A 23,118-nucleotide genomic window follows, 5' to 3' on the forward strand; every position below is an offset into this window, starting at 1 on the left:
ACCTAGCGAGAGAACATGGCTACAGAACCTGGCTGGAGAACCTGGAGAACCTGGCTGGAGAACCTAGCAAAAGAACATGGACACAGAACTTGGCTGGAGATTGTGGCTAGAGATCCTGGCAAGGCTGCTGATCAACTGAACGCTGTCTCCGTGTCATTCCTTCTTCGCCGACTCCGTCCACACCTTTGGGGACCACTGGACCTGCTGGGGTTGGACACTAGCACTAAAGTGCATCAAACTGAACTACATAACTTGCCGTTTCTGAAGAATTCCCCCGAGTAAAAATAGCCACAACCTTTTACCCAGTTCTTCTGGAAGAAAATCCAGAATTTTTTTAAGTAAAAGCTAAGTCTGAATGTGTCACTCCTCAACATAAAATCTTTCAATGCTACCCTTTCACTCAGAGTAAAAGCCTTCACAATTTGACCCCCCCCTTTTTTTTATCTCTTACCTTGTCTTCTACCATAATCACTTCACTTATTCCACTTCTACCACACTGTTCTCCTCAATTTATTTCTCAAATAATCCAGGCATATTTTTAACCTAAGAGCCTTGTCTATTACCTATCTGGAACACTTGCCCTCTCAAATATCTATACATGATCCATTCTCTCATGTTCTTTAGGTCTCTACTCAAATGTCTTCTTTACAGTGAGGTCTATCCTAATACTCTTATTTAAAAATCACATCCCCAGCTCCCTCACCTATACAAAAATAGTTCTTAACCTGATTGAGTTTTTCTCATTAAGACTTACTATCTAACATATAAATTCCTTATTAAGCTTACTGTTAGCCTCCCTTCATTAAGAAGGAAACTCGAGGATAGGAATTTTTATATTCTTCACTGACATATCCACAGAACTTAAGACAATATCTAGCACAGTGAAGGTGCTCAATAAATATTTCTTATATGAATAGTTTTACTGATGTTTATAAAAAAAACCCCTTAGATCAGTGGTTCTCAACCTGTGGGTCGCGATCCCTTTGGGGGTCGAACAATCCTTTCACAGGGGTCAGCTAAGACCATTGGAAAACACATATATAATTACATATTGTTTTTGTGATTAATCATTATGCTTTAATTATGTTCAATATGTAACAATGAAATTGGGGGTCACCACCACATGAGGAACTGTATTAAAGGGTCGTGGCATTAGGAAGGTTGAGAACCACTGCCTTAGATGGTTGCTCTGTCCATTTTACACATGAGCTAAGTAATCTCCAGAAAGATTAAGTCAGAAGGCTTGAATATCAATCCAAGGTTCAGGTATAATACTTTTCTAATATAACTATTAGCTACAGAACTAGGGGCAAAGAGTAGTCAAGATCAGAAGAGTACTATGGTCCATATTATTATGCTATTATTACTCTACTGAAAATAATATATATAAATGTGTAATCTATATAAAAGGGTCTTTAAACATTCTTATATTCCCCTTCAAGAGCTTTTCTGAAGTTCTGAAATAAGCTAGCACACTTTCTCTCCCATAGTAGAAAATTTCCAATGTTGATTATTTGCCCAACCACACAAACTTACTGCCTTTCAATTTCAGTCATTTTATTTCATGTTTTATTCTCATACAACATTTGTAAGGCTCTTTCATCATATATTTAAGAGTCTAAATGATTTGTTACTGATTATTCTTTTATTGTTCATCCACTTTCACTCTTCACTCTACACCTTTACTAGAATTAAGTCACTAGCAATGATGATTGTACTTAAAACTTAAAGCATGCCCTAATACATAATATTTCAGATTCCCAAACTGTCATTTCACTTGCCCACTGATATATTTCTAAAGGAGAAAAACAACTTCCAAAGATAAAAAAGAATAACACTTCTGAGGATGACTGGGCTGTGGAAAGGAGGGCAAACGATAATTTCCAAATTCTACCACTATCCTACAGAATTTTTAGATAGAGGTGCATATAGAAATATATAATATTAACAATATTATTTAACTACAGCAATATTAACTGTAGCAAATAAATTGAGAGTAAATATTCTATAAAAGAAGGTTAGTTAAGTGAATTACACATAAGTAGAATGCTATGCAGCCATTACAATTATGATTTGTACTTGTATTTATTAACATGGTAGTGTTTATAATACATCATTCACTGAAAGAAATCAGATTCAAAACAATAGTGTGTACATATAATTAGAAGGATGTACACCAAAATATTACTCCTGATTGGAGGATAATAAGTGATTCAATTCTTTTGGTAGGGAGAGAAGACTTATTTTCTTCTTTATTATTACGCATGCAATACTTTTACAATTAAAAGCCAGAGGGAAGTATTTGTGAGTTCCAATTCTTTATATGAAGCATTAAACAATTTCCATTAATCTCTAATGGACGTTTGGTCAGGAAACTTTTTTAAAAAGCTCACTCTAACATTCCAATGACCAGTTGTTATATTTAAGGTAGAGAAAGAGCTCTATAATTTTCCCATATTCTTATAAAAACAAAGTTTAATATTAAGTACCTTAAGTACATTAAGTAAAGTACTAAAGAATAAAATTTAGCAATGTAAACATTAGCAAAGGTACCTCAAACTTAAATCTTGTTAATAAAACAGAATTTATTCTTGCCATCCAATGTGAAGAATCAGACCCTTTCTCCTATAGATTCTATAGAAAATATATTAATTATTCACAGTAATGCCAAAGAAACAGAACTAGCTTCTGCTATTAATTTATCTCTCAAGTATAACTTGTGAAAAGCAACAATAAGTAAACATGATATGATAAAGGAATAGTCTAATTTATATCTACACAGACTTTCATGTATTTATATTTTATATAAAACACTATATAATAAACATATAAGCATACATGTGTATACATACTAGTATATTAATATGTGCCGCTGTGCGTGTGTATGGTGGTGGTGGTGGTGATGGTGGTGGAGGAGGTGATGGTAATGGTGATGAAATGAAGAATTCTGGAATCAAAATACTCAGGATCAAATCCTATCTGTCACTTACGGTTGAGTGACCTTAGATGAGTTATATAACCCATTTCTTCTTTTATAAAATTGATAGTAATAGTTCTTCCTCCACTGGCTTATTGTGAGAATAACATACAAGATCTAGCACACAAAAATTGTTCAATAAATGGTAGCTATTACCATCATTAAAGGTTAACTTCTCCTTCCAAACTATAAATATTTATCATCTAACACTATCAGTAACCAAAAGGACAGATACACTTTTCTACATTTTTTTAGTAGCTTATCACCTGTAGGGCTTTTTAAAAAGCAAACATGACTCAAGAGACATATATGAAAATGTTTAATTACATGATTTTATAATTAATTAGCAAAGGTAATGACATAAAACTAATTCTATTTAAAGTTGTATTCTGAAACATCAAATTATAAAGATATTATTAATCAACTATATCATCACATTCACAGTTAAAGTTATCAACAGGTCAGGCATATGTCAATAATCTAGAACTGATATAATTTGTAGTGGTTAGGCCTTAAGTTACTTGATGGTAAGTTAATCACCTTCACAGAAACTTTTTTCATTATTTTAACAGTTGTAAAATTTCCTTGTTCTATATTTTAAAAATTTAGCATCAGTATCTATTTTCACCTTGTGTTTTCCTTTGAAAGAAGAAAATTAGGAGAATAACAGGGCACCTACAAAGTCATGACCTTCACAGTGTTTACACTTTCATGTTACTAACTTTCCAAAGACAAAGGCACGTCTCCAGAGCTTAGGTAATACTAACAATAGCTGATAAAGTTAAATAAAAGTTTTCCATGAATTATTTTTATACCTGTGTTTTCTTATGAGGTACTTGCAATGCCTCAGTAAGTAATCTTTTGAAGGCCTACACAACTTCAGTGACCAGAAGTCATCTAATCTCATTTTTGGGGAGCAAGATTTTCCTGGATTCCCACCAAATAAGTAATGAACCTGTAATAAACAAAACAAACCAGACTTTTAAAAACACATGCATACTTAAGAAACTATGTTAGGTCATAGTAAAACTTCTTCATTTTGCTAGTACTGTGTTACAGGTTCCTTTCTTAGCTTTACTGATATTAAAAAAAAAAGAATCAAAATATTATTGCTTCTCTTTATTTTTCTCAAGTTTCCACTTTACTTTTTAAATTACTGTGACTACTTCCTAAATTACATTTTATATTAAAATAAGTTCTATTACCACAATTACACTGACAATGGAAACATGAAACAAAAGCAATGATAGTGTAAAAATGAATAAAGAAAACCTCAACTAAAACTGAAGTTGGGATAGACTATAGAGGTCAATTACCTATCACTGCAAGTCAAATACCCCCATATTGGAAGACATCAATTACATACCCCAAGAGGAAGAGAAGCCCTGCCATTCCCAAATAGAAAGCACAACTGCTTTACCACCTCAGCAGGAGGAAGGAAGATTTTTCTTTTTGTCCAGCAAGAAGCCCAGCCAATTGAAACTCCACAGCTCACCCAAAGAGAAGCCAGCGTTACCTGAACTCTTTACTTTCCTTCATGAACTTTCATTTCTCTCTTATTGATGACTTACTTGCCTCACCCTCTTTTCTATAAAAGACTTCCATCTTAAAAAGTTTTTTTAAATTGATTTTAGAGACAGGAAAAGTGGGGGAGAAAGGGGAGGGCAAGGGTAGGGGGAGGGAGAAGGAGAGGGAAATATTGATGTGAGAAACATCAATCAGTTGCCTTCCAAACATGCCCTAGACGATGCTCCAACCAACTGAGCTACACTGACCACTGCAAGAATTAATCCCTCAGAGAATTTCTCTGCTTGCTAGATAAGATGCTGCTGAATTCATAAATGACTTAATAAAACCCAATGTGACCTTTAAATTTGCTCAGTTATATTTTGTTTATTAACAATAGCAAGAAGCTAATCCAATGTATAGTTTGAGGGCAAAGAATAATGGGGATTATCAAGTTCATCAAGGGTTGGTGATAATAAATTATATCTTTTAAAAAAAATATATTTTATTGACTTTTTACAGAGAGGAAGGGAGAGAGACAGAGAGCTAGAAACACCGATCAGCTGCCTACTGCACATCTCCCACTGGGGATGTGCCCGCAACCCAGGTACATGCCCTTGACCGGAATCGAACCCGGGACCCCTCAGTCCGCAGGCCGACGCTCTATCCACTGAGCCAAACCGGCTTTGGCAATAAATTATATCTTTAAAAAGGACAGATGACAACCTGGCCGGTGTGCTTCAGTTGGTTGGACATCACCCCAAGCATCAAGAGATCACTGGTTGGATTCGAGGTTAGGGCACATGCCCTGGTTTCGGGCTTGATCCCCAGTAAGGGGTGTACAGGAAGCAGTCAGTCAATGTTACTCTCTCCCTCTTCTCTCTCTAAATTTAATAAAAAAACAAAATCTCCACCCTTAAAACCCTTAGGAGGGAGGATCCAATCTCTCCCTCCTGGGAGCACGCCTGCACTGCCTCTCCCCTCATCTCCTCCAGGCCTGTCACCTTTACCTCCCTCACTTCTAAGCTCCAAGGGCCCTTCCTTTCCCTCTATAACTTGTTTCATAAGCCCATTTCTTCTACCAATTATTTCTTCTAACTCTGTGTTCTTAAAAATAAATGTTCTCTTATAAAAAAAATAAAATTAAATTAATAAAAAACATATTTTTAAAAACTATTAAAGAAAAGATGTCAAATCACTGAAGGTCAACAGCAATTAGAAACTTTTTAAAATTTTAGCATTTTAATTTAGCTTTAGCCTTAAGGTCAAATATTAAATGGCACATATAATTTGTGAAATAACTTTTAAAATATTCCATTACTCAATTAGTACCAAAAAATAAATGTAAAAGGAATGCAATAATAATTTCACTATTATATTATTTAGTTTTAGTGATATTCTGTACTTACACAAAGTGTTAAAAGCATTTTCTGAAATTTTAAAAACATTTATATTTAAGCCCTGGCCAGTGTGTTCAGTGGTTCGTGTTGGGCTTTGCACTGCAGAGTCTTGGTTTTGATTTCTAGTCAAGGGTTGCAGGTTTCTACCTGGGTTGCAGGTTTAATCCCCAGCCCATTGGGGTGCGAGCGGGAAGCAACCAATTGATGTGTCTCTCTCACAGTGATGTTTCTTTCTCTCTTTCTCCTTCCCTCCTTCCTTCTTTACCCCTCCCTCTCTTCCTCTCTTTCTAAAAATCCATGGAAAAAATATCCTCAGGTGCAGATTAATCAAAAAAATAAATTTATATTCAATAGTGTAATAGAATTGCAATATTATTTCTATCCTAAGGATAGAAATTCATTTACCCTTTAATTTTGGAGACACTAAGAGAAAGGGCTTTTATCCATTCCCATGATATCTTTAACATGAAGGTCTCAAATGATATAAAGTTTAAATATTCATCTGTGACCTAAATGGAAAGAATACAGGTCAGTCAGTGGCTTACTATATATAGTCTGAGCCCAATTACTAAACTGCATGTAAAGCTTAAGGGAGAAATAGTTAAAGAAACCATTCTGAACACTGACACTTAAACTTCAGAATGCCATATTATTTCACAAAACAGATAGAAAAGATACGTCACTCATAGATAGGAAAAACAAAAAGATTTCTTACACAATGAAATCTAAAATCAGGAAGTCATATATACCTTTTCATATTATGAGACATGGAACCCACATGCAGAAAACTATACAATAGGCCATGCTATGTATCTGATCTATGAGTTAAGGAAGCAGCCACTGACCATAATCAAAAGAGGAAAGTGCCAGGAGTCACCATCTATACAAAAATGTTTATTCTCTTAAGGAATTTTAGGGGAAAATAATATTGAACATCTGCTACATACTATGTATTATAATTTTTTACTCAAATCTACTTAAAAAACAAAAAACATATGTTTTTGGGGATTCTTTCAGATTGTAGGTCAAGGAAAATTTACAGGTCAATGTAGTTAGGATACCTTGTGTAACTCATCATATACAAGCTGATGGGCAAATCTTGGACAGGGTTCTTCTTCTTGAAGACTTTTACTTGGATTATCCTTTGCAGCTTGATCATTTTTATAGACACAAGACCTGCAAGACATTGCTTGTAAGGCATGCTATCCTAGAATATTAGCAGTACACATAATCCTATCTAATAAAAAGCTAATATGCAAATTGACCAAAGGGTGGAACAACTGGTCACTATGACGTGCACTGACCACCAGGGGAGAGACGCTCAATGCAGGTGGTCAATGTGCTCCCAGGGAGCACCGCTCAGCCAGAAGGCCTGAGCCAGGCTGACGGCTGGAGAGCACAGTGGCTGCGGTGGGAGCCTCTCCCACCTCTGTGGCAGCACTAAGGATGTCTGACTGCAGGTTAGGCCCGCTCCCCAGCTTAGGGCCTAAGCCATCGGTTGGACATCCCTCAAGGGCTCCTGGACTGTGAGAGGGCACAGGCTGGGCTGAGGGATCCCCCCTCCCCCAAGTGCATGAATTTCATGTGCCGGGTCTCTCATGTTAATACAGTTGTAGACAGCAAATTAATTGCATGTCTAATTACCAACAAAACAATTATAAATTTGTTTACATCAAATCTTAAAGTTTTGGTCATTCCCATAAAATAATCTGATTTATTAGAACTGAGTTCTTAAGTTCTTTTAATGTCCATCAAAACCTCACTTAAGAACAACCTACCTCATGATATGAAACACAAATAGCATTTATGAAGGTTCAAAACAAAGGCTGAAAGAGCTAAAAACCCGTTTACTATTCACAATAAAACTATAGTACACTTTCATTTTTACTGTTAATAAATGTCATATTTAGAAAGTAATAAATTCTTTAGTTGTTGAGCACTACCCTCCATTACTGAATGGAAGAAGTTCTCTTAAGTGCTCCTGTTTTGACATCACAAATTAACACAAGTCCTCCAGTTCCCTCTTCTTTTGAATATACAACCCCAAGAAATATTAAATTGGAATTGCAGTACAGACAAGAGCTCCTTACCAACTATTCCTCACTATGTCATAAATCCAGAATGAATTTCTGACATTCTCTTCCCTCTTTTCCTTGTCCTTGCTGAGTCCAGATAAGACATGTATTTCATTCAGTTCTGGATCAATGGTTGCTCTCTGTGTGAATCCTGTCATTGGAACTATAAAATGAAAGAAAACAATAAGATGACAATGTTCACATAGACAGTGTTTCCTTAGATAACAGATTAGTGCTATTCTGTTAAAGATTAATACATCCTAACCCTACTCTGTAGGGTAAGGCCACAACTTATTTTTTAACACACTACATAACTTTTATATTAAACAATAAACAGCCCTGGCCAGTGGCTCAGTTGATTGGAGCATAGTTTGGACCAAAAGGTTGCGTTTTGATTCCAGGTCAGGGCACATATCCAGGATGGGGGTTCTATCCCATGGGGCATGGTTGGAGCAGGTACCAGAGGCAACCAATGGATATTTCTCTCTCACATTGATGTTTCTCTACCTTCCTCTCTCTTAAAAAAAAAAAAAAAAGTTCGAGTAAAGAAAAAAAGGTAAAATAAATAGATATAAACAAACAAACAATGTTTTATTGTTTTCTCTCCACTCCAGAATATAGGCTCTACAAAGGCCAAGATTATTTGGTTCACGATTTTGTTCCTAATGGCTGGCATACAAGTTATCAACTATTTGTTGACAGAATAAATAAATGATAACTACCAGAATGGAGCTAAAAAGAGGTAGAAGGAGGTATGCAATGTAATCATTTTGATTGAGAAAAAGGGCAATACTTTAACTGATTTATTATCTGGGTCAGCTCTAATTTAATAGAGATAAAATATTCAAATCTTGATTTGGAAAAACAAAATTTGACAAAACCTGAAACAGATTTGTTTAATATGGTCAGAAGCATTTAAAATATTTGTCATGATGTAATATGAAATGACATAATTTCCAAGAAAAAAAATGTTGGTGTATAATATGCCCCAAATATATTTTCCTGAGTAGATCAAACTCCCCAGAGTTAAGGTTTTATCTTTTTAAAGAAATCCATTAAATGAATGATGGTCATTCTGTATTACCCAGAAATTTGTCAAACATTGATATGGCAAATGTAAGTTGTTCTAATCACTGTTATTTGGAAATATTAGTTGAAATATAATTTTATATTAAACATAATTGCCATGTATCTAAAACAATGTATCATTTCAACACTACATTTCTTTCTTTTTTTGTTTTGTTAATCCTCACCAAAGGACATTTTTCCATTGATTCTCAGAGAGTGAAAGGGGGGGCAGGGAGAGAGAGAGAAAGAAAGAGAGGGAGAGAGAAACATCAATGTGAGAGAGACATATATATTGGTTACCACCCTCACACACCCCAAGAGGGGCCCAGGATCGAACCTGCGACCCAGGTATATGCCCTTGACCGAAATAAGACCCATGACCCTCTGGTGCCCAGGCTGACGGTCTAACTACTGAGCCACGCCAGCCAGGGCAACACTACATTTCTTATAAACAATTATTGTATGCTCAGAAAGCTAAACAAACATCAAACTAAAGAAAAATATGTCACAATTCAGAATAGTATGAGATGCTAGCCATACTATATTTGTTTTTTCCTAGTTTACCTTAAATTCATGTGTCCTCTTACATTGCTATTCAATAAATTTGAGATATTTTAGAGACTATCCAAATATATTCCACAGTAAGTATATTTAAAGAATATACACACAAAACACAATAATTTGTATGCATCCATACACAAGTACATTTATGTAGACTTATATTCATTCAAACAGAGACCTAATCTTAACAAAAACCTCAACCCTCGTGCCATACTCCTTAGTGGTTATGTAAAGTCTGATATTTTCTTAATAAGGCTTGGTAAACTTTCAAAAGTGCCAAAATTTTGACCTCTATTCCAAAATAACCTTGGAAAAAAAGATAAAACTGTAAAGAGATGAAATCACTTTATAAAAATATACATATTTTTATTGATTTCAGAGAGGACGGGAGGGGGGGCGAGAGAGAGAGAAACATCAATGATGAGAGAGCATCACTGACTGGCTGCCTCTTGCACGCCTCCTACTGGGGATGAGTCTGCAACCTGGGCATGTGCCCTCACTGAGAATCAAACTGCAACCTCCTGATTCAACCACTAAGACACACCGGCCAGGTGAAAATGAAGTAACTTTTTATTAGTGGTGGAAGTGGAGGACATAACTGTCTAAATTTATTGCACTTAAATTTCTTTGTCCCATTATGTCTTAATACTGAGCCTTAAAATGAAGAAATCAATTATATGGATTGGCAAACTATGGCTTGATTTGATCAGGGTCAAATAAAGCCTCATCAATTCATTTACATTGTGTCTTTGGCTATTTTCACCCTATGGTATAGCAAGGCTGAGTAGCTGCAACAGAACACTTACGGCTGGCAAAACTCAAAATATAGGCCGGGTGTCCCCAAAAATGTATCTATACTTTAACAGCTGAAAACTCAATTTTCACTCCTTTCAGGTTAACTGATTTGAAATAATGGGTAAAGCCAGACTAAGCTCTGAACAAAGAAAATTTATCCTAATAATCCACTCGACTTTTCTTTTATGGGGATACATAAAAGAAAAAGTTTATAGTACAAAACTGCAAGAGTCAATGAATTGGGGGCACACAAATACCGAAGGAAATGATTCTTGATGTTTGTGATCCCATTGCTTTGTGTTATCAGCAGTGCCTGGACCAGAATGGTCATCAGTTTGAAAACAGGTATTGACAAAAAAATTTACTCATTTCTATATATTCTTTTAAAAGTTGAAAATGAACTGTATGTTGGTCAGTACTGACTTTATAATCATTCAAAGTGTGTACACATTTTTGGGGGGACACCCCGTACTTACATCTGGTTCATTATGGAAAAAGTTTGTTGACCCTTGTTCTATAACCTTTTAAAATATAAATATCAGAGATTATGAGTTAGAAACTAATGCAACAGACTGCTTACCTTAAATAAGGACCCACTGAGGAAATGGAAATTTTTGAGTGGAATGGAAATCAGTGGAGAAAGATATTTTGAATTCCGTTAAGTGGGGGTTGAGTCATCAATGAGAGGGGATTAAAATAGTATTGGGCTGGGGAAGAAATGTAAGAACGTAGAAGAATGTAAGACCAAATTGTACATCCTTCCTTTTCCACATGGTCACATTTTGCCTAAAAAGCACCTTAGTATCAGAAGAGAAAAATGACAAGGGTCGTTTAAGCAGTGGGCAGGTTTACAATACTCAGGGAGGTAAGACTACCATGTTTATAGAGATATATTTCACTATAAAATTCACCCACTTAAAGTGTACAGCTTGGTGTTTTTTAGTATATCCACTAGAAAACCATCATCACAATCTAATTTTAGAACATTTTAATTACTCCAAAAGGAAACCCTATATCCCTTAACAGTCACTCCCCATTCTCTCTTCCCAACTCCTCATGGAGTAGGCTGCATCATTTGACATGTCCAACAATTTTAAAAGGTTCTAATTTCTCCATATCATCAACATTTGCTATTGTCCATCTTTTTTACATCTTAGTGGATATAAAGTGATATCATATTGTAGTTTTGATTTGCATTTGAATAATGATGTTAGAGATCACTTCATGTGGTATCAGCCATTTGTACTAGTATATCTTCTTTGGAGAAATGTCTATTTAAATCCATTGCCTATTTTTAAAGTGTGTTATTTGTCTCTTTATTATCGAACTAGAGGCCCGGTGCACAGATTCGTGCACAGTGGTGTCCCTGGGCATGGCCTGCAGGGATTGGGCCGAAGCCGGCAGTCCAACACTGCCTGCTGCTCCTGCTCATCCTGGCCCCAGTGTGCCTGCTGCCCAAGCCACACAGTAGGCTTGCTACCGCTCTGCTGCCATCTCCGGGCAGCAGTGGCCAGCTGTGAGCCCATTGGTCAGCTGAGCGGTGCTCCTGTTGTGGGAGCGCAGTGACCACCAGGGGGCAACTCCTGCATTGAGCGTCTTCCCTCTGGTGGTCAGTGCGCATCATAACGACCGGTTGTTCGGAGGGGCCCGGTGCACAAAATTCTTGCATTTGGGGAGGGGAAGATACCCTCAGCCTGGCCTGTGCCCTCTCGCAGTCCGGGACATCCCTCTCACAGTCCAGGATCCCTTTCACAGTCTAGGACCCCTTGCTCCTTACCTTCCTCTGGCTAGACTGCTCCTTATGCTCAGCCTGCTGTTCCTTAGCGCTGCTGCGGAGGCAGGCTTCTGGCTGAGCGGCACTCCCCATGTGGGAGCACACTGACCACCAGGGGCAGCTCCTGCATTGAGCGTCTTCCCCCTAGTGGTCAGTGCACATCATAGCAACTGGTCATTCTGGTCGTTCCACCATAACAATCATTTAGGCTTTTATTATATAGATAGATTTTAAGAGTTCTTTACATACTCTGGATGCAAGTTCCTTATCAGATTTATAATTAGCAGACCCCCCCCCCCCTTCTCGGGGATCACTTCATGTGGTATCAGCCATTTGTACTAGTATATCTTCTTTGGAGAAATGTCTATTTAAATCCATTGCCTATTTTTAAAGTGTGTTATTTGTCTCTTTATTATCGAACTAGAGGCCCGGTGCACAGATTCGTGCACAGTGGTGTCCCTGGGCATGGCCTGCAGGGATTGGGCCGAAGCCGGCAGTCCAACACTGCCTGCTGCTCCTGCTCATCCTGGCCCCAGCCTGGCTGTGCCTGCTGCAGGGTCATCAGTTCTGATCGACAGGGAGAGGCTCGTGCCATCGCAGTGAAGCTCGCCAGCCACTCGCCTGCCGTGAGCCCTGGTCTGGTGCCCGTTGGTCAGCTGAGTGGCGCTCCCTCTGTGGGAGTGCACTGACCACCAGGGGGCAGCTCCTGCATTGAGTGTCTGCCCCCATGATGGTCAGTGCACATCATAGTGACCAGTTGACCAGTCGCTTAGGCTTTTATATATATACTAGAGGCCTGGTGCATGAAATTCATGCCACTCGGGGGGGAGGGGGGTCCCTCAGCCTGGCCTGTGCCCTCTCGCAGTCTGTGACCCCTCGGGAGATAACGACCTGCTGGCTTAGGCCTGCTCCCGGGTGGCAGAGGGCAGGCCCAATCCCTTAGCGCTGCTGCGGAGGCAGGCTTCTGGCTGAGCGGCACTCCCCATGTGGGAGCACACTGACCACCAGGGGCAGCTCCTGCATTGAGCGTCTTCCCCCTAGTGGTCAGTGCACATCATAGCAACTGGTCATTCTGGTCGTTCCACCATAACAATCATTTAGGCTTTTATTATATAGATAGATTTTAAGAGTTCTTTACATACTCTGGATGCAAGTTCCTTATCAGATTTATAATTAGCAGACCCCCCCCCCCCTTCTAGGGGTTGTCTTTTTTTTTAAAAATATATTTTATTGATTTTTTATAGAGAGGAAGGGAGAGGGACAGAGAGTTAGAAACATCAATGAGAGATCAGCTGCCTCCTGCACACCTCACACTAGGGATGTGCCCGCAACCAAGGCACATGCCCCTGACCGGAACCGAACCTGAGACCCTTCAGTCCGCAGGCCGACGCTCTATCCACTGAGCCAAACCGGCTAGGGCTCTAGGGGTTGTCTTTTACACTTTCTTGATGGTATTCTTTGAAGCACAAAAGTTTCTCATTTTTATAAAGTCCAATTTATCTCTTCTACTTTTTAAAAAAAATATATTTTATTGATTTTTTACACAGAGGAAGGGAGAGAGATAGAGAGTTAGAAACATCGATGAGAGAGAAACATCAACCAGCTTCCTCCTGCATATCTCCCAATGGGGATGTGCCCGCACCCAGGTACATGCCCTTGACCAGAATCGAACCCGGGACCCCTGAGTCCACAGGCCAACGCTCTACCCACTTAGCCAAACCGGTTTCAGCTATCTCTTCTACTTTTGTCATTGTGCTGTAGTATTGATTATGTGCTAGCCAGTTAGATAACATAATAACTCATCATAATATGTATGCTACGACCTAAACCAAGACACTGTTTTTCAAAGCAAAAAATGAAAAATTGCAAATGCGGATATTAAACCACTGGTTTCAAATTATCAAATTATTTCACATCAATAAATCTTTAGTCTTTACAAATTCTTTGAGGAGCTATTTCAATAAAACAAACCAAAAAACAGAATCCAAGAAAAAGAATGACATGGGATATATATAAGAAACAGTGGTGGTGCTATATGCCACAGGAAAAGAAAGCACGAAAGATCCATTAGATCTTGAGCCTTGTATAAAACATTTTGGAATGAAAAAAGTTTTTTTTTAATATATTTTATTGATTTTTCACAGAAAGGGAGAGAGACAGAGAGTCAGAAACATCGATGTGAGAGAAACATCGATCAGCCGCCTCCTGCACATCTCCCACTGACGATGTGCCCGCAACCCAAGGCACATGCCCCTGACCGGAATCGAACCTGGGACCCCCAATCTGCAGGCCGACGCTCTATCCACTGAGCCAAGCCGGTTTCGGCGAAAAAAGTTTTAATAATACAGAGTATTTTCTTCCTTGTAAATCCAATCACAATACCAGGATTTATATGGTGCCCAATTTCCCCTCCCCTCACTGTTTTTATCGCTTAGAATTTTGGTCCTAGTGTTATTCTTCAGGCAACAAATTTTCTCAAGATAATTTCATCACCATTTACCACTTATTTCTAACTAGAGGCCCAGTGCACAAAATTCTGCATGGGGGTGGGGGGCAGGCGCGGGAAGAGAACGGGTGTCCCTCAACCGGCCTGCGCCCTCTCGCAATTCGGGACTCCTTGGGTAGGGTCCCTAGGCCTGGCCTGCGATCAGGGCCTATCGGGGCTTTCCTTTCCCTGACTGCCCGCAGCTGCCCCACCGCCCTTGCTTGCCATCTGTGTGGTGCTGCCCCGCCTTCCCCTGCCACCGGTCGGCTCCCTCTGTGGGTGACAGGTGTGGGGTGTGATCACTTGGCTGGCCTGGGCCTCTCTCTGCGGGGCAATTGCTGGCTGGCCCCACACACCTGCCACAGTGTCACTGGCTGGTGGCCTGAGCCTCCCTCTGTGGGGAGATCAACCGCTGGGCTCCACGATCGATTGCCCAGCAGAGGAAGGCCTCGCCCACCTGGCCGGGGCGCTTTCGATCGATAGCCGCACAAAGAGTGGCCTGGGTCTCCCTCTTTGGGGTTATTGTGGAGCCCCCACCCTGATTGATCACCCCGCTGGCCAGTGGCCTGGGCCTCCCTCTTTGGGGCGATTGATCACAGAACCCCCCACTGATGGCCCTGCAGAGGGTGGCCTGGGCCTCCCTCTGCGAGGTGATCGTGGAACGATGGCGGGGCCTCCCGACCAATCACATTGCACCTGCCTTGGCTGGCCTGGCGCCAGTGCATGTCATAGCATGGTTGTCTGGAAAGCCATCTGGGCAGTCATTCTGCTGTTTGGTCATTCCGTCTATTTGCATATTACGGTTTTATTATTATAGATATCTCCTAGCTTTCTCACGGAATCTTGCTTCCATATGGGTTTCCAATGTGGCAAATTTCCCGAGACAAATGCTCCTGAAAGTTTTTTATTTTACCCTTACATTTGGAAGTTAGGAGAATATTACTTTCTTGGTTTGGAGTCATTTCCCTTGAGTACCTTTTAACTTAACTGTTTTCTGCCATTCACTTACTGCTGTTGAGCTGATATCTTTCTTGTTCCCTTGCAAGTCATCTGCTCTTCCTTTCTGAATTCTTTAAAATTTCCCCTTTGTCTTTGATATTCGTAATTTTCCTTTAATATGTCTAGGAATGTGTTTCCCCTTATTTTTCCTGTTTGGCATGTTACAATCCCTTTCACCAATCTGAGGAGTTTCATCTTTCCTGAATTCTAGAAAATTTACCTTCATTATTTCTTCCATTATTCCACCTTCTTAAATTTCTATTTTTCTCTCCTTTTGGAACTGCTGTTAAGATGTCAGTACCTGTGCAATTCTTCTCTGTACCCTTTGGCGTTTCTTTTATATTTGTATCTCTTTACCTTTTCTGTTTCCTCCTAGAAGAATATTCATTCTAATCTTTCAACTAATTATTATTTCATATCCATCACATTTATAATATTTGTTGTATTCTTTATTTCAAATATATATTTCCTATCTAATATTTCTATTTGGTTCTGTTTTTACATTATATGTTATTGATATTACAAGTGGGATCTCATATCTTTAAATACATTGATCATGCTTGTTTTAAAATTCTTGGTTCATCTATCATAATACATCATATATATTATCTTATTGATTTCTCAACTGTCTAGTTACATTGGTCTGTGAAGTAATGCTTTTCAGGGTACCAGCTATTTTTCTGTTAAAGAAAAATGTATTAGGAGGGACCAAAGGCCAGGCCTCAGCTAGTATCAGCAGCAGTGAGTTTAAGAAAAATGAAGGAAAAGCCACAGGGTAGCAAAGCCTAGGCACCAAGAACAAATTTATCACTTCCATTTACTGTGATCTCCTCCCCTCTCCCCCACCTACTCCATACAAGGGTTTCACACCATTTCATACCTTTAAACTCTTGGGGGAAGTAAAAGGCAGTCTCCCTTGACTAGAAGGGCATGGGAAGGGAGAAATGAATTACTGAGAATGGATGGTTATGAGGCAGGATAGTAAGAAGCTAGAAAAATTCCTTGTCAAGCAGAATGGGGAAACTGAGACAGATACAGTGGGGCCTTGACTTAAGAGTTTAATTCGATCGGAGACCAAGCTCGTTAAGGAGCTCGTTAACTCAAATTACTCTACCAACTCAATGCAAAAAATCGGCCGAGAGACAGCTGGTATCTCAAAAAATTCGTTAGTCAGGACACCCGTAAGTCAAGGCCCCACTGTACTTAAAAGACTAAGCAATTTATAGCCTGATAATAAATCACAAGGTCTTACCTTTCCTAACCAAGGACACTTAGGATCAAATGGCTTATACATCCCAGATTAGTGCAGGGGCAGACCTGCCTTGGTCTGGTCCCACTTCAGTGACATTTTTTAAAGGGGAAACGGACCAGATAATGACCCTATACCCTCTAGCAGTGGTTCTCAACCTTCCTAATGTTGCAACCCTTTAATACAGTTCCTCATGTTGTGGTGACCCCCAACCATAAAATTATTTTCGTTGCTACTTCATGACTGTAATTTTGCTACTGTTATGAATTGTAATGTAAATATCTGATATGCTATATGTGTTTTCCGATAGTCAGGACCCACAGGTTGAGAACCGCTGCTCGACAAGCTCATTTTGACGAATCCGCATTTTAAAGGACACACCTGGAGATGATGAATATTCTATTGAGATCCTCTCCTGAGAACTCCCCTAAGATCCCCACTTATTGAAAACAGATAAAAATACTTAAGACAAAGGACCCAGTACACACTCTCCCTGGAGCATGCTCACACCTTCATCTTTTTTTTCCTCAGGCATGTATCTTTGCTTTCTTTTTCCAAAGCTCCAATGGTTCTCAAGAAACTTGCAACCAGGGGAGCAGTGGGCAGCGACAGCTAGGCCAAGGCTAAACCCCTGAACCTGTCTCCAAGGCCCCCTTTTGCTTTTGCCTCGGTAATTTGTTTCCTGCGTCGACGCAGCCCAACTGGCTCACTTCTGCTGCTGTGACTGTCTTTCTAAAGGGTCGAGGCAGCCTTGCCTAGGCTCAACTCTTACGTTTCCAAAGAGCCAAGGCAGCCCCACCTGGTCTCACTCCTGTTTCTACGATCTTGCCTCTTCCATCTTAATCCCTTCCTTTGTTTCACTGTCCCCAGTTTTTGTTTTTGTTAACCTCACACCAGATATTTTTTCCATTGATTTTTAGAGAGAATGGAAGGAAGTGAAGGAAGGGGGTGGGGTGAGAGAAAGAAGGAGGGAGAAGGAGAGAGAGAGAGAGAGACATTAAAATGAGAGAGACACATTGTTTGGTTGCCTCCTGCACACACCACAACTGGGGCCAGGAATCGAACCTACAACCCAGGTACTTGCCCTTGACCAGGAATCGAACGATGACACTTCTGTGCACAGACCACTGCTCTAACCACTGACCCACACCAGCCAGGGCACACTGTTCCATTTTAATAAACATACTCTCAAAATCACCTGAACTTACATTGTGAAATCTTCCCTGTACAAAGTCAAGAACCCACACATTCACCCAGGGCCAGGTGACTCAGATGGAGCTCATCCTATACACCAAAAAGGTTCTGAGTTCAATTCCCGGTCAGGGCACATTGCTAGGTCATGGGTTTGATTGCCAGTCGGGGTGTGTATGGGAGGCAACCTATTGATGTTTCCACATTGATGTTTGCTTTTCTCTCTCCCTCTCTGAAGAAGAAAAAAAAAAATCAATAAAAATGTCCTTATGTAAGGATTTAAAAAAAAAAAAAAAGAACCCACACATTCCAGACAGTGACAGGGCAAACCCACCTCAGTCCCAGTCCCTTTCCTGTGACAGTCAGTCCACATCTATTTTCAATTCTTAGCTCCCATAGGGTTTGTGCACTATCACAATGTTCTTTGGGTTCTGGGACTAGCGGGATGGGTTACTCCTGCTAGTTTCTACAGTGAAGGAACAAGAACCGACTCAAGTTAACTTAGGGGAGAGGAAGTCTTCTATCTCATTTAAAGAATTTCTGAAGGCCAGTTGCCTCTCCCTATTTTTCCAGAGTTGATTTTAGGGAAGAGAATCAAGAGCCTGTGTTAGTTTGCTATTTTGGCAGAAATACTTTTTATTTTGTAGCTCTTTATGTTGTTGGAATTCTATTTAAAAAATATTTTATTGATTTTTAGAGAAAGAGGAAGGGAGAGGGATAGAGAGAGAGAAACATGGATGAGAGAGGAACATCATCTATTGACTGCCTCCTGCACACTCCCAAGTGCCATCAGTAGATGAGTGAATAAAAAAGCTGTGGTACATTTACACAATAGAATGCTACACAGCTATAAAAAAGAAGGAACTGTTACCCCTTTCAACAGCATGGATGGACCTGAAGAGTATTATGCTAAGTGAAATAATCCAGTCAGAGAGAGACAAATACCATACAATCTCACTTGTATGTGGAATCTAATGAACAAAATAAACTGATGACCAAAATAGAACCAGAGGCATGGAAGCATGCAACAGACTGACAAAGATCAGAGGGGAGGGAGAAGGGAGGTGGCCTGGATAAAAGAAGGTGAAGAGAGTAGCCAAACAACATATATACAAGAAAGAAAAAAAAAAACAGGAAAAAATCCTATATAACAAAAGCCTAATATGCAAATCGACTGAATGGCAGAACCGGTAGCTTGATGCACACTGACCACCAGGGGGCAATCAACACAGGAGTGCCCCCAGCCCACAGGCCCCAGGCCAGTCAAGGCGGGTGCCAGAGGAACTCCCCCCCCGCCCCCGACTGCCCTGCCGTGCAGAGGAAGGCGACCAACGGCGGCAGGTGACAGGGCTGGTGAGTGGGCGGCGCCAGATCAGCCAAGGCGGGTGCCAGCAGGGGTCCCCTAATTGCGCCGCCCGTCGCCCTGCAGAGGGAGGTGACTGGCAGTGGCGGCAGGGTGATCGGGTGCAGGTCCGGCAGCGGGAAGTGGGGCCAGCAAGTGGGCAGTGCCAAGCCAGGTGCCAGTGGGCCCCGCCCCAATCACTCCACAGATCGGCCCTGATCGCCAGCCAGGCCTAGGGACCCTACCCATGCACAAATTTCATGCACCGGGCCGCTAGTAAATATCCTATATAAAAAAAGGCTAATATGCAAATGGACTGAACGGCAGAACGAATTGTCGCTATGATGCGCTGACCACCAGGGGGCAAACCCTCAATGGCAGGAGTTGCCTCTGGTGGTCAGTGAGCTCTCACAGCGGGAGCGCCGCTCAGCCAGAAGCTGCTAAGGGAGTGGGTCTAAGCCGTCAGTCGGACATCCCCTGAGGGCTCTGGGACTGCGAGAGGGCACAGGCTGGGCTGAAGGATCCCCCTGCCGCAGTGCATGAATCTTGTGCACCGGGCCTCTAGTATAAAAATAAAAACTAGTTGAACAAAAATGGTATTATCAAAAACCAAAAGACCTAAAGATTAAAAGCAGCTTTCATTCTAACATGTTATAAGTACTAATACATCTTCTGTATTAATTTTCTTTCCAAGATGAAAATAAGGCTATCTTTTCAAGTTAACAGTGTTTAATGGGTAGTAGCAGGGGTAGGGGGAATGGATAGGAGATTTGCAACAGGTAATATTTTAATAGCTTTCAGATTCAACTGCCAAAAGGCTTGACTAAATGCCAAGAAACTTAACTAGTCTTTATAAAATGACTCACAAGGAAAAATTATTATAGAAGTAATGCAATGTGCATAATTTAAAAAGTAGAATTCAGCCCAGTCGTCGTGACTCAGCAATTCAACTAAATCATGACGTTAGGTTAACATCCCTATAATTCTCTGGTCCTTCCTCTCATTTTTGGAATCTTGCAAGTACCACCGCTAAGCATCACTTCCTTGGGGAGGATATTTTTCCCTAATGTCTTCCAGGAGACTTTCCTTACATATCATTGGCCAGAACTCAGTCACATGGGAGGCATGGAAAGGGAATCTGGCAAAGGAACAACGACTGCTTGGGACTAATCATGATTCATCCCCTGGGGCTGGGCAACTTGCCATTAAACAAATCATGGTTTGGTTAAGAAGAAAGGCCAATGCCAACCAACAGCGTCTGCCACCTTCTTATCTGCTAAATTAGGGATATTTTAAATGCTAAATGAGACCCAATTAAGCTCTATCAATAACTCTAGTTTAAAACTTCTATTATTTTACCTGAACCTGGGTTTCTACCACTCATCATTTACTTTTTTTAAAATCCCAACTAACTTTTGACACTGGGCAATATAGTATTTATTGATCTATCTCAGTTATATTAAGCTACAAAGAATTCAACTCACTGAATACATCAACCATAATTTATTAACTGAATACTGACTGGTGGACAATTACAGTTGTTTACAGATTTTTTTACTCTCGCAAACAATACTGTAATAAATATCTCTATATAAGTTATTTTTATGCATCTGTACAAGTATATGACAAGGAAAAATTCCTGGGGGAAATATGCTTACCCAAAGAGTATACGTATTTTATATTTACCAATATTCAGTGAGCGATCTTTTAATTAAATGTATTGGCTATTTAAATTATATTTTATTCTTTGAACTATATATTCATGTCATTTGCCATATTCTACTAGAAAAGTATTCCTTTTTATTGGTTTGTAAGAACTTTTTGTTTATGGTAGGATATTAACCTTTGTCTTAGTTGTTAGTTTATCATTCATTATTTGATATAAATATTTTTCCATATATTTTTTAATATGTAAAAAAATAAATCTTTTTTTTATAACTTCTGGGTTTTGTATCATATTTAGAAAGGTGTTCTCCCAATCCTAAATTATTAAAAACAACCAGATTTATAATTTTATTTCTTAAGCATAAAATTTACAATAGCTAAGATTTGGAATCAGCCCAAGTGCCCATCAGTAGATGAGTGGATAAAAAAGCTATGGTACATTTACACAATGGAATACTAAAAAAAACCTCTTACCCTTTGAGACAACATGGAGGAACCTGAAGAGAATTATGCTAAGTGAAATAAGCCAGTCAGAGGAAGACAAATATTACATGATCTCACTTATATGTAAAATCTAATGAACAAAATAAAACTGACAAACAAAATAGATCCAGAAACATGGAAGCATGCAGCTGACTGATAATTCTCAGGGTGGCAGGTGGGAAGAGATTAACCAAAGAATGAATATGCATATATGCACAACCCATGCACACAGACAATAGTGCAGTGAAGGCTTGGGGGTGGGGGGGTGGGAGTGGCGTGGAGGGGGTCAATTGGGGAGAAAAAAGGGACATCTGTAATACTTTCAACAATAAAGATTTAAAATTTTTTTAAAAATCTATCTAGCATTTTTGTGATACATACTAACAGACATCAAAGATCCAGATTTTATTTTATTTTTAACCAATTCTAAGTGGCATCTAAATGTCATTTATTGCATAATTCATTTTCCTTCTCTGAGTGGAAATACCACTTGATCATATTCTAAATTCTCATATGTATTTGGAGATATCTTTACACGGTCTGGTCTATCGCATTACATTAATCTGTATAAAGTTGTAGCTTTATAAATATAAACTGTTGTGTTAATACTACTTTATTACCTTTCATTTTCAAAACTGTCTTCAGTGTTCTTGCATGTTTGATGTTTGTTTTGAGGTGAACTTTAATTAACATTATCTATCAAATGACAAATTTTATATTAAAAATATGAATACTGTACTTTCATGATGAGCTTGTAAGAAAAACACTCCTGGGGAGATTAAAGGAGGAAATTATGGAAAGTTATTATTTCCAATAATGTTGAAAGAAAAATGTACACAATCCAGTTTTATCAGAATGGCATACCAAATATAAAAGATGCTAAATCGAAAGCAATGAAACCAAGTTACGTTGAAAATAAGTACTACCATTTTCTAGCTTGGTTAACTATCTATATTAACAACAGTAAATCATTAGCTTCATAATCTTCTCTTACTGATGAATTGGTCTTATCTACACTAATAAAAGAGAAACATGGTAATTGGCGTACAACCGCTACCCTTCCCATTGGTTAATCAGTGAGATATGCAAATTAACTGACAGCCAAGATGGCGACCGGCAGCCAGGCAGCTTAAACTGAACATGAGGCTTGCTTGCTTCAGTGACGGCAGACTCCAACGTTCCCCGCCTGCCGCTGCAGGCCTCTGAGCAGGCAGTTAGTAACATATAGAAGCTAAAAAAAACTCCAGAAACCTGCTTTCAGCGAGCCGGGATCGTAGAGCTGGAGTTGATACAGATTTTCGATTGTAGAACACAAGTCTGGGTCCGAGGGTTTCTGCTTTCCCAACAGCAGAGGCCACAGAGCTGGAGCCTCAGAGCTAAAGCTGGCCCAGAATAAAAAAAAAAAAAAGAAAAATAAGGAGCGGTTGGGAGCTTCAGTCACTCGACAGCCTGAAAACAGCCCTCGGCCGCTCACCCAGACTGGCCAGGCACCCCAGTGGGGACCCCCACCCTGAAGGGTGTGACCAGCTGCAAACAGCCATCAGCCCC

The 23,118-nt window shown here is 39.7% G+C and overlaps 1 protein-coding gene across 5 annotated transcripts in view; it reads right to left on the reverse strand.

Annotated features, from left to right (window-relative positions):
* Positions 1–23,118, reverse strand: part of MKLN1 (muskelin 1) — a 346,320-nt gene that overhangs the window by 19,730 nt on the left and 303,472 nt on the right. For 4 of the 5 annotated variants that reach the window (XM_006752700.2, XM_006752701.2, XM_015567031.1 and 1 more), the window contains 3 exons: positions 7,974–8,121; positions 6,945–7,059; positions 3,793–3,932 (listed from right to left, as the gene is read on the reverse strand). In XM_006752700.2, the coding sequence (XP_006752763.1) occupies positions 3,793–3,932; positions 6,945–7,059; positions 7,974–8,121 (403 nt within the window). Of the gene's footprint in view, positions 1–3,792; positions 3,933–6,288; positions 6,393–6,944; positions 7,060–7,973; positions 8,122–23,118 lie in introns of those variants that run through there. The other variant, XM_015567115.1, reaches the window with a different exon arrangement.

This window comes from Myotis davidii, unplaced genomic scaffold (genome assembly GCF_000327345.1).
Source record: "Myotis davidii unplaced genomic scaffold, ASM32734v1 scaffold1290, whole genome shotgun sequence".
NCBI lineage: Eukaryota > Metazoa > Chordata > Mammalia > Chiroptera > Vespertilionidae > Myotis > Myotis davidii.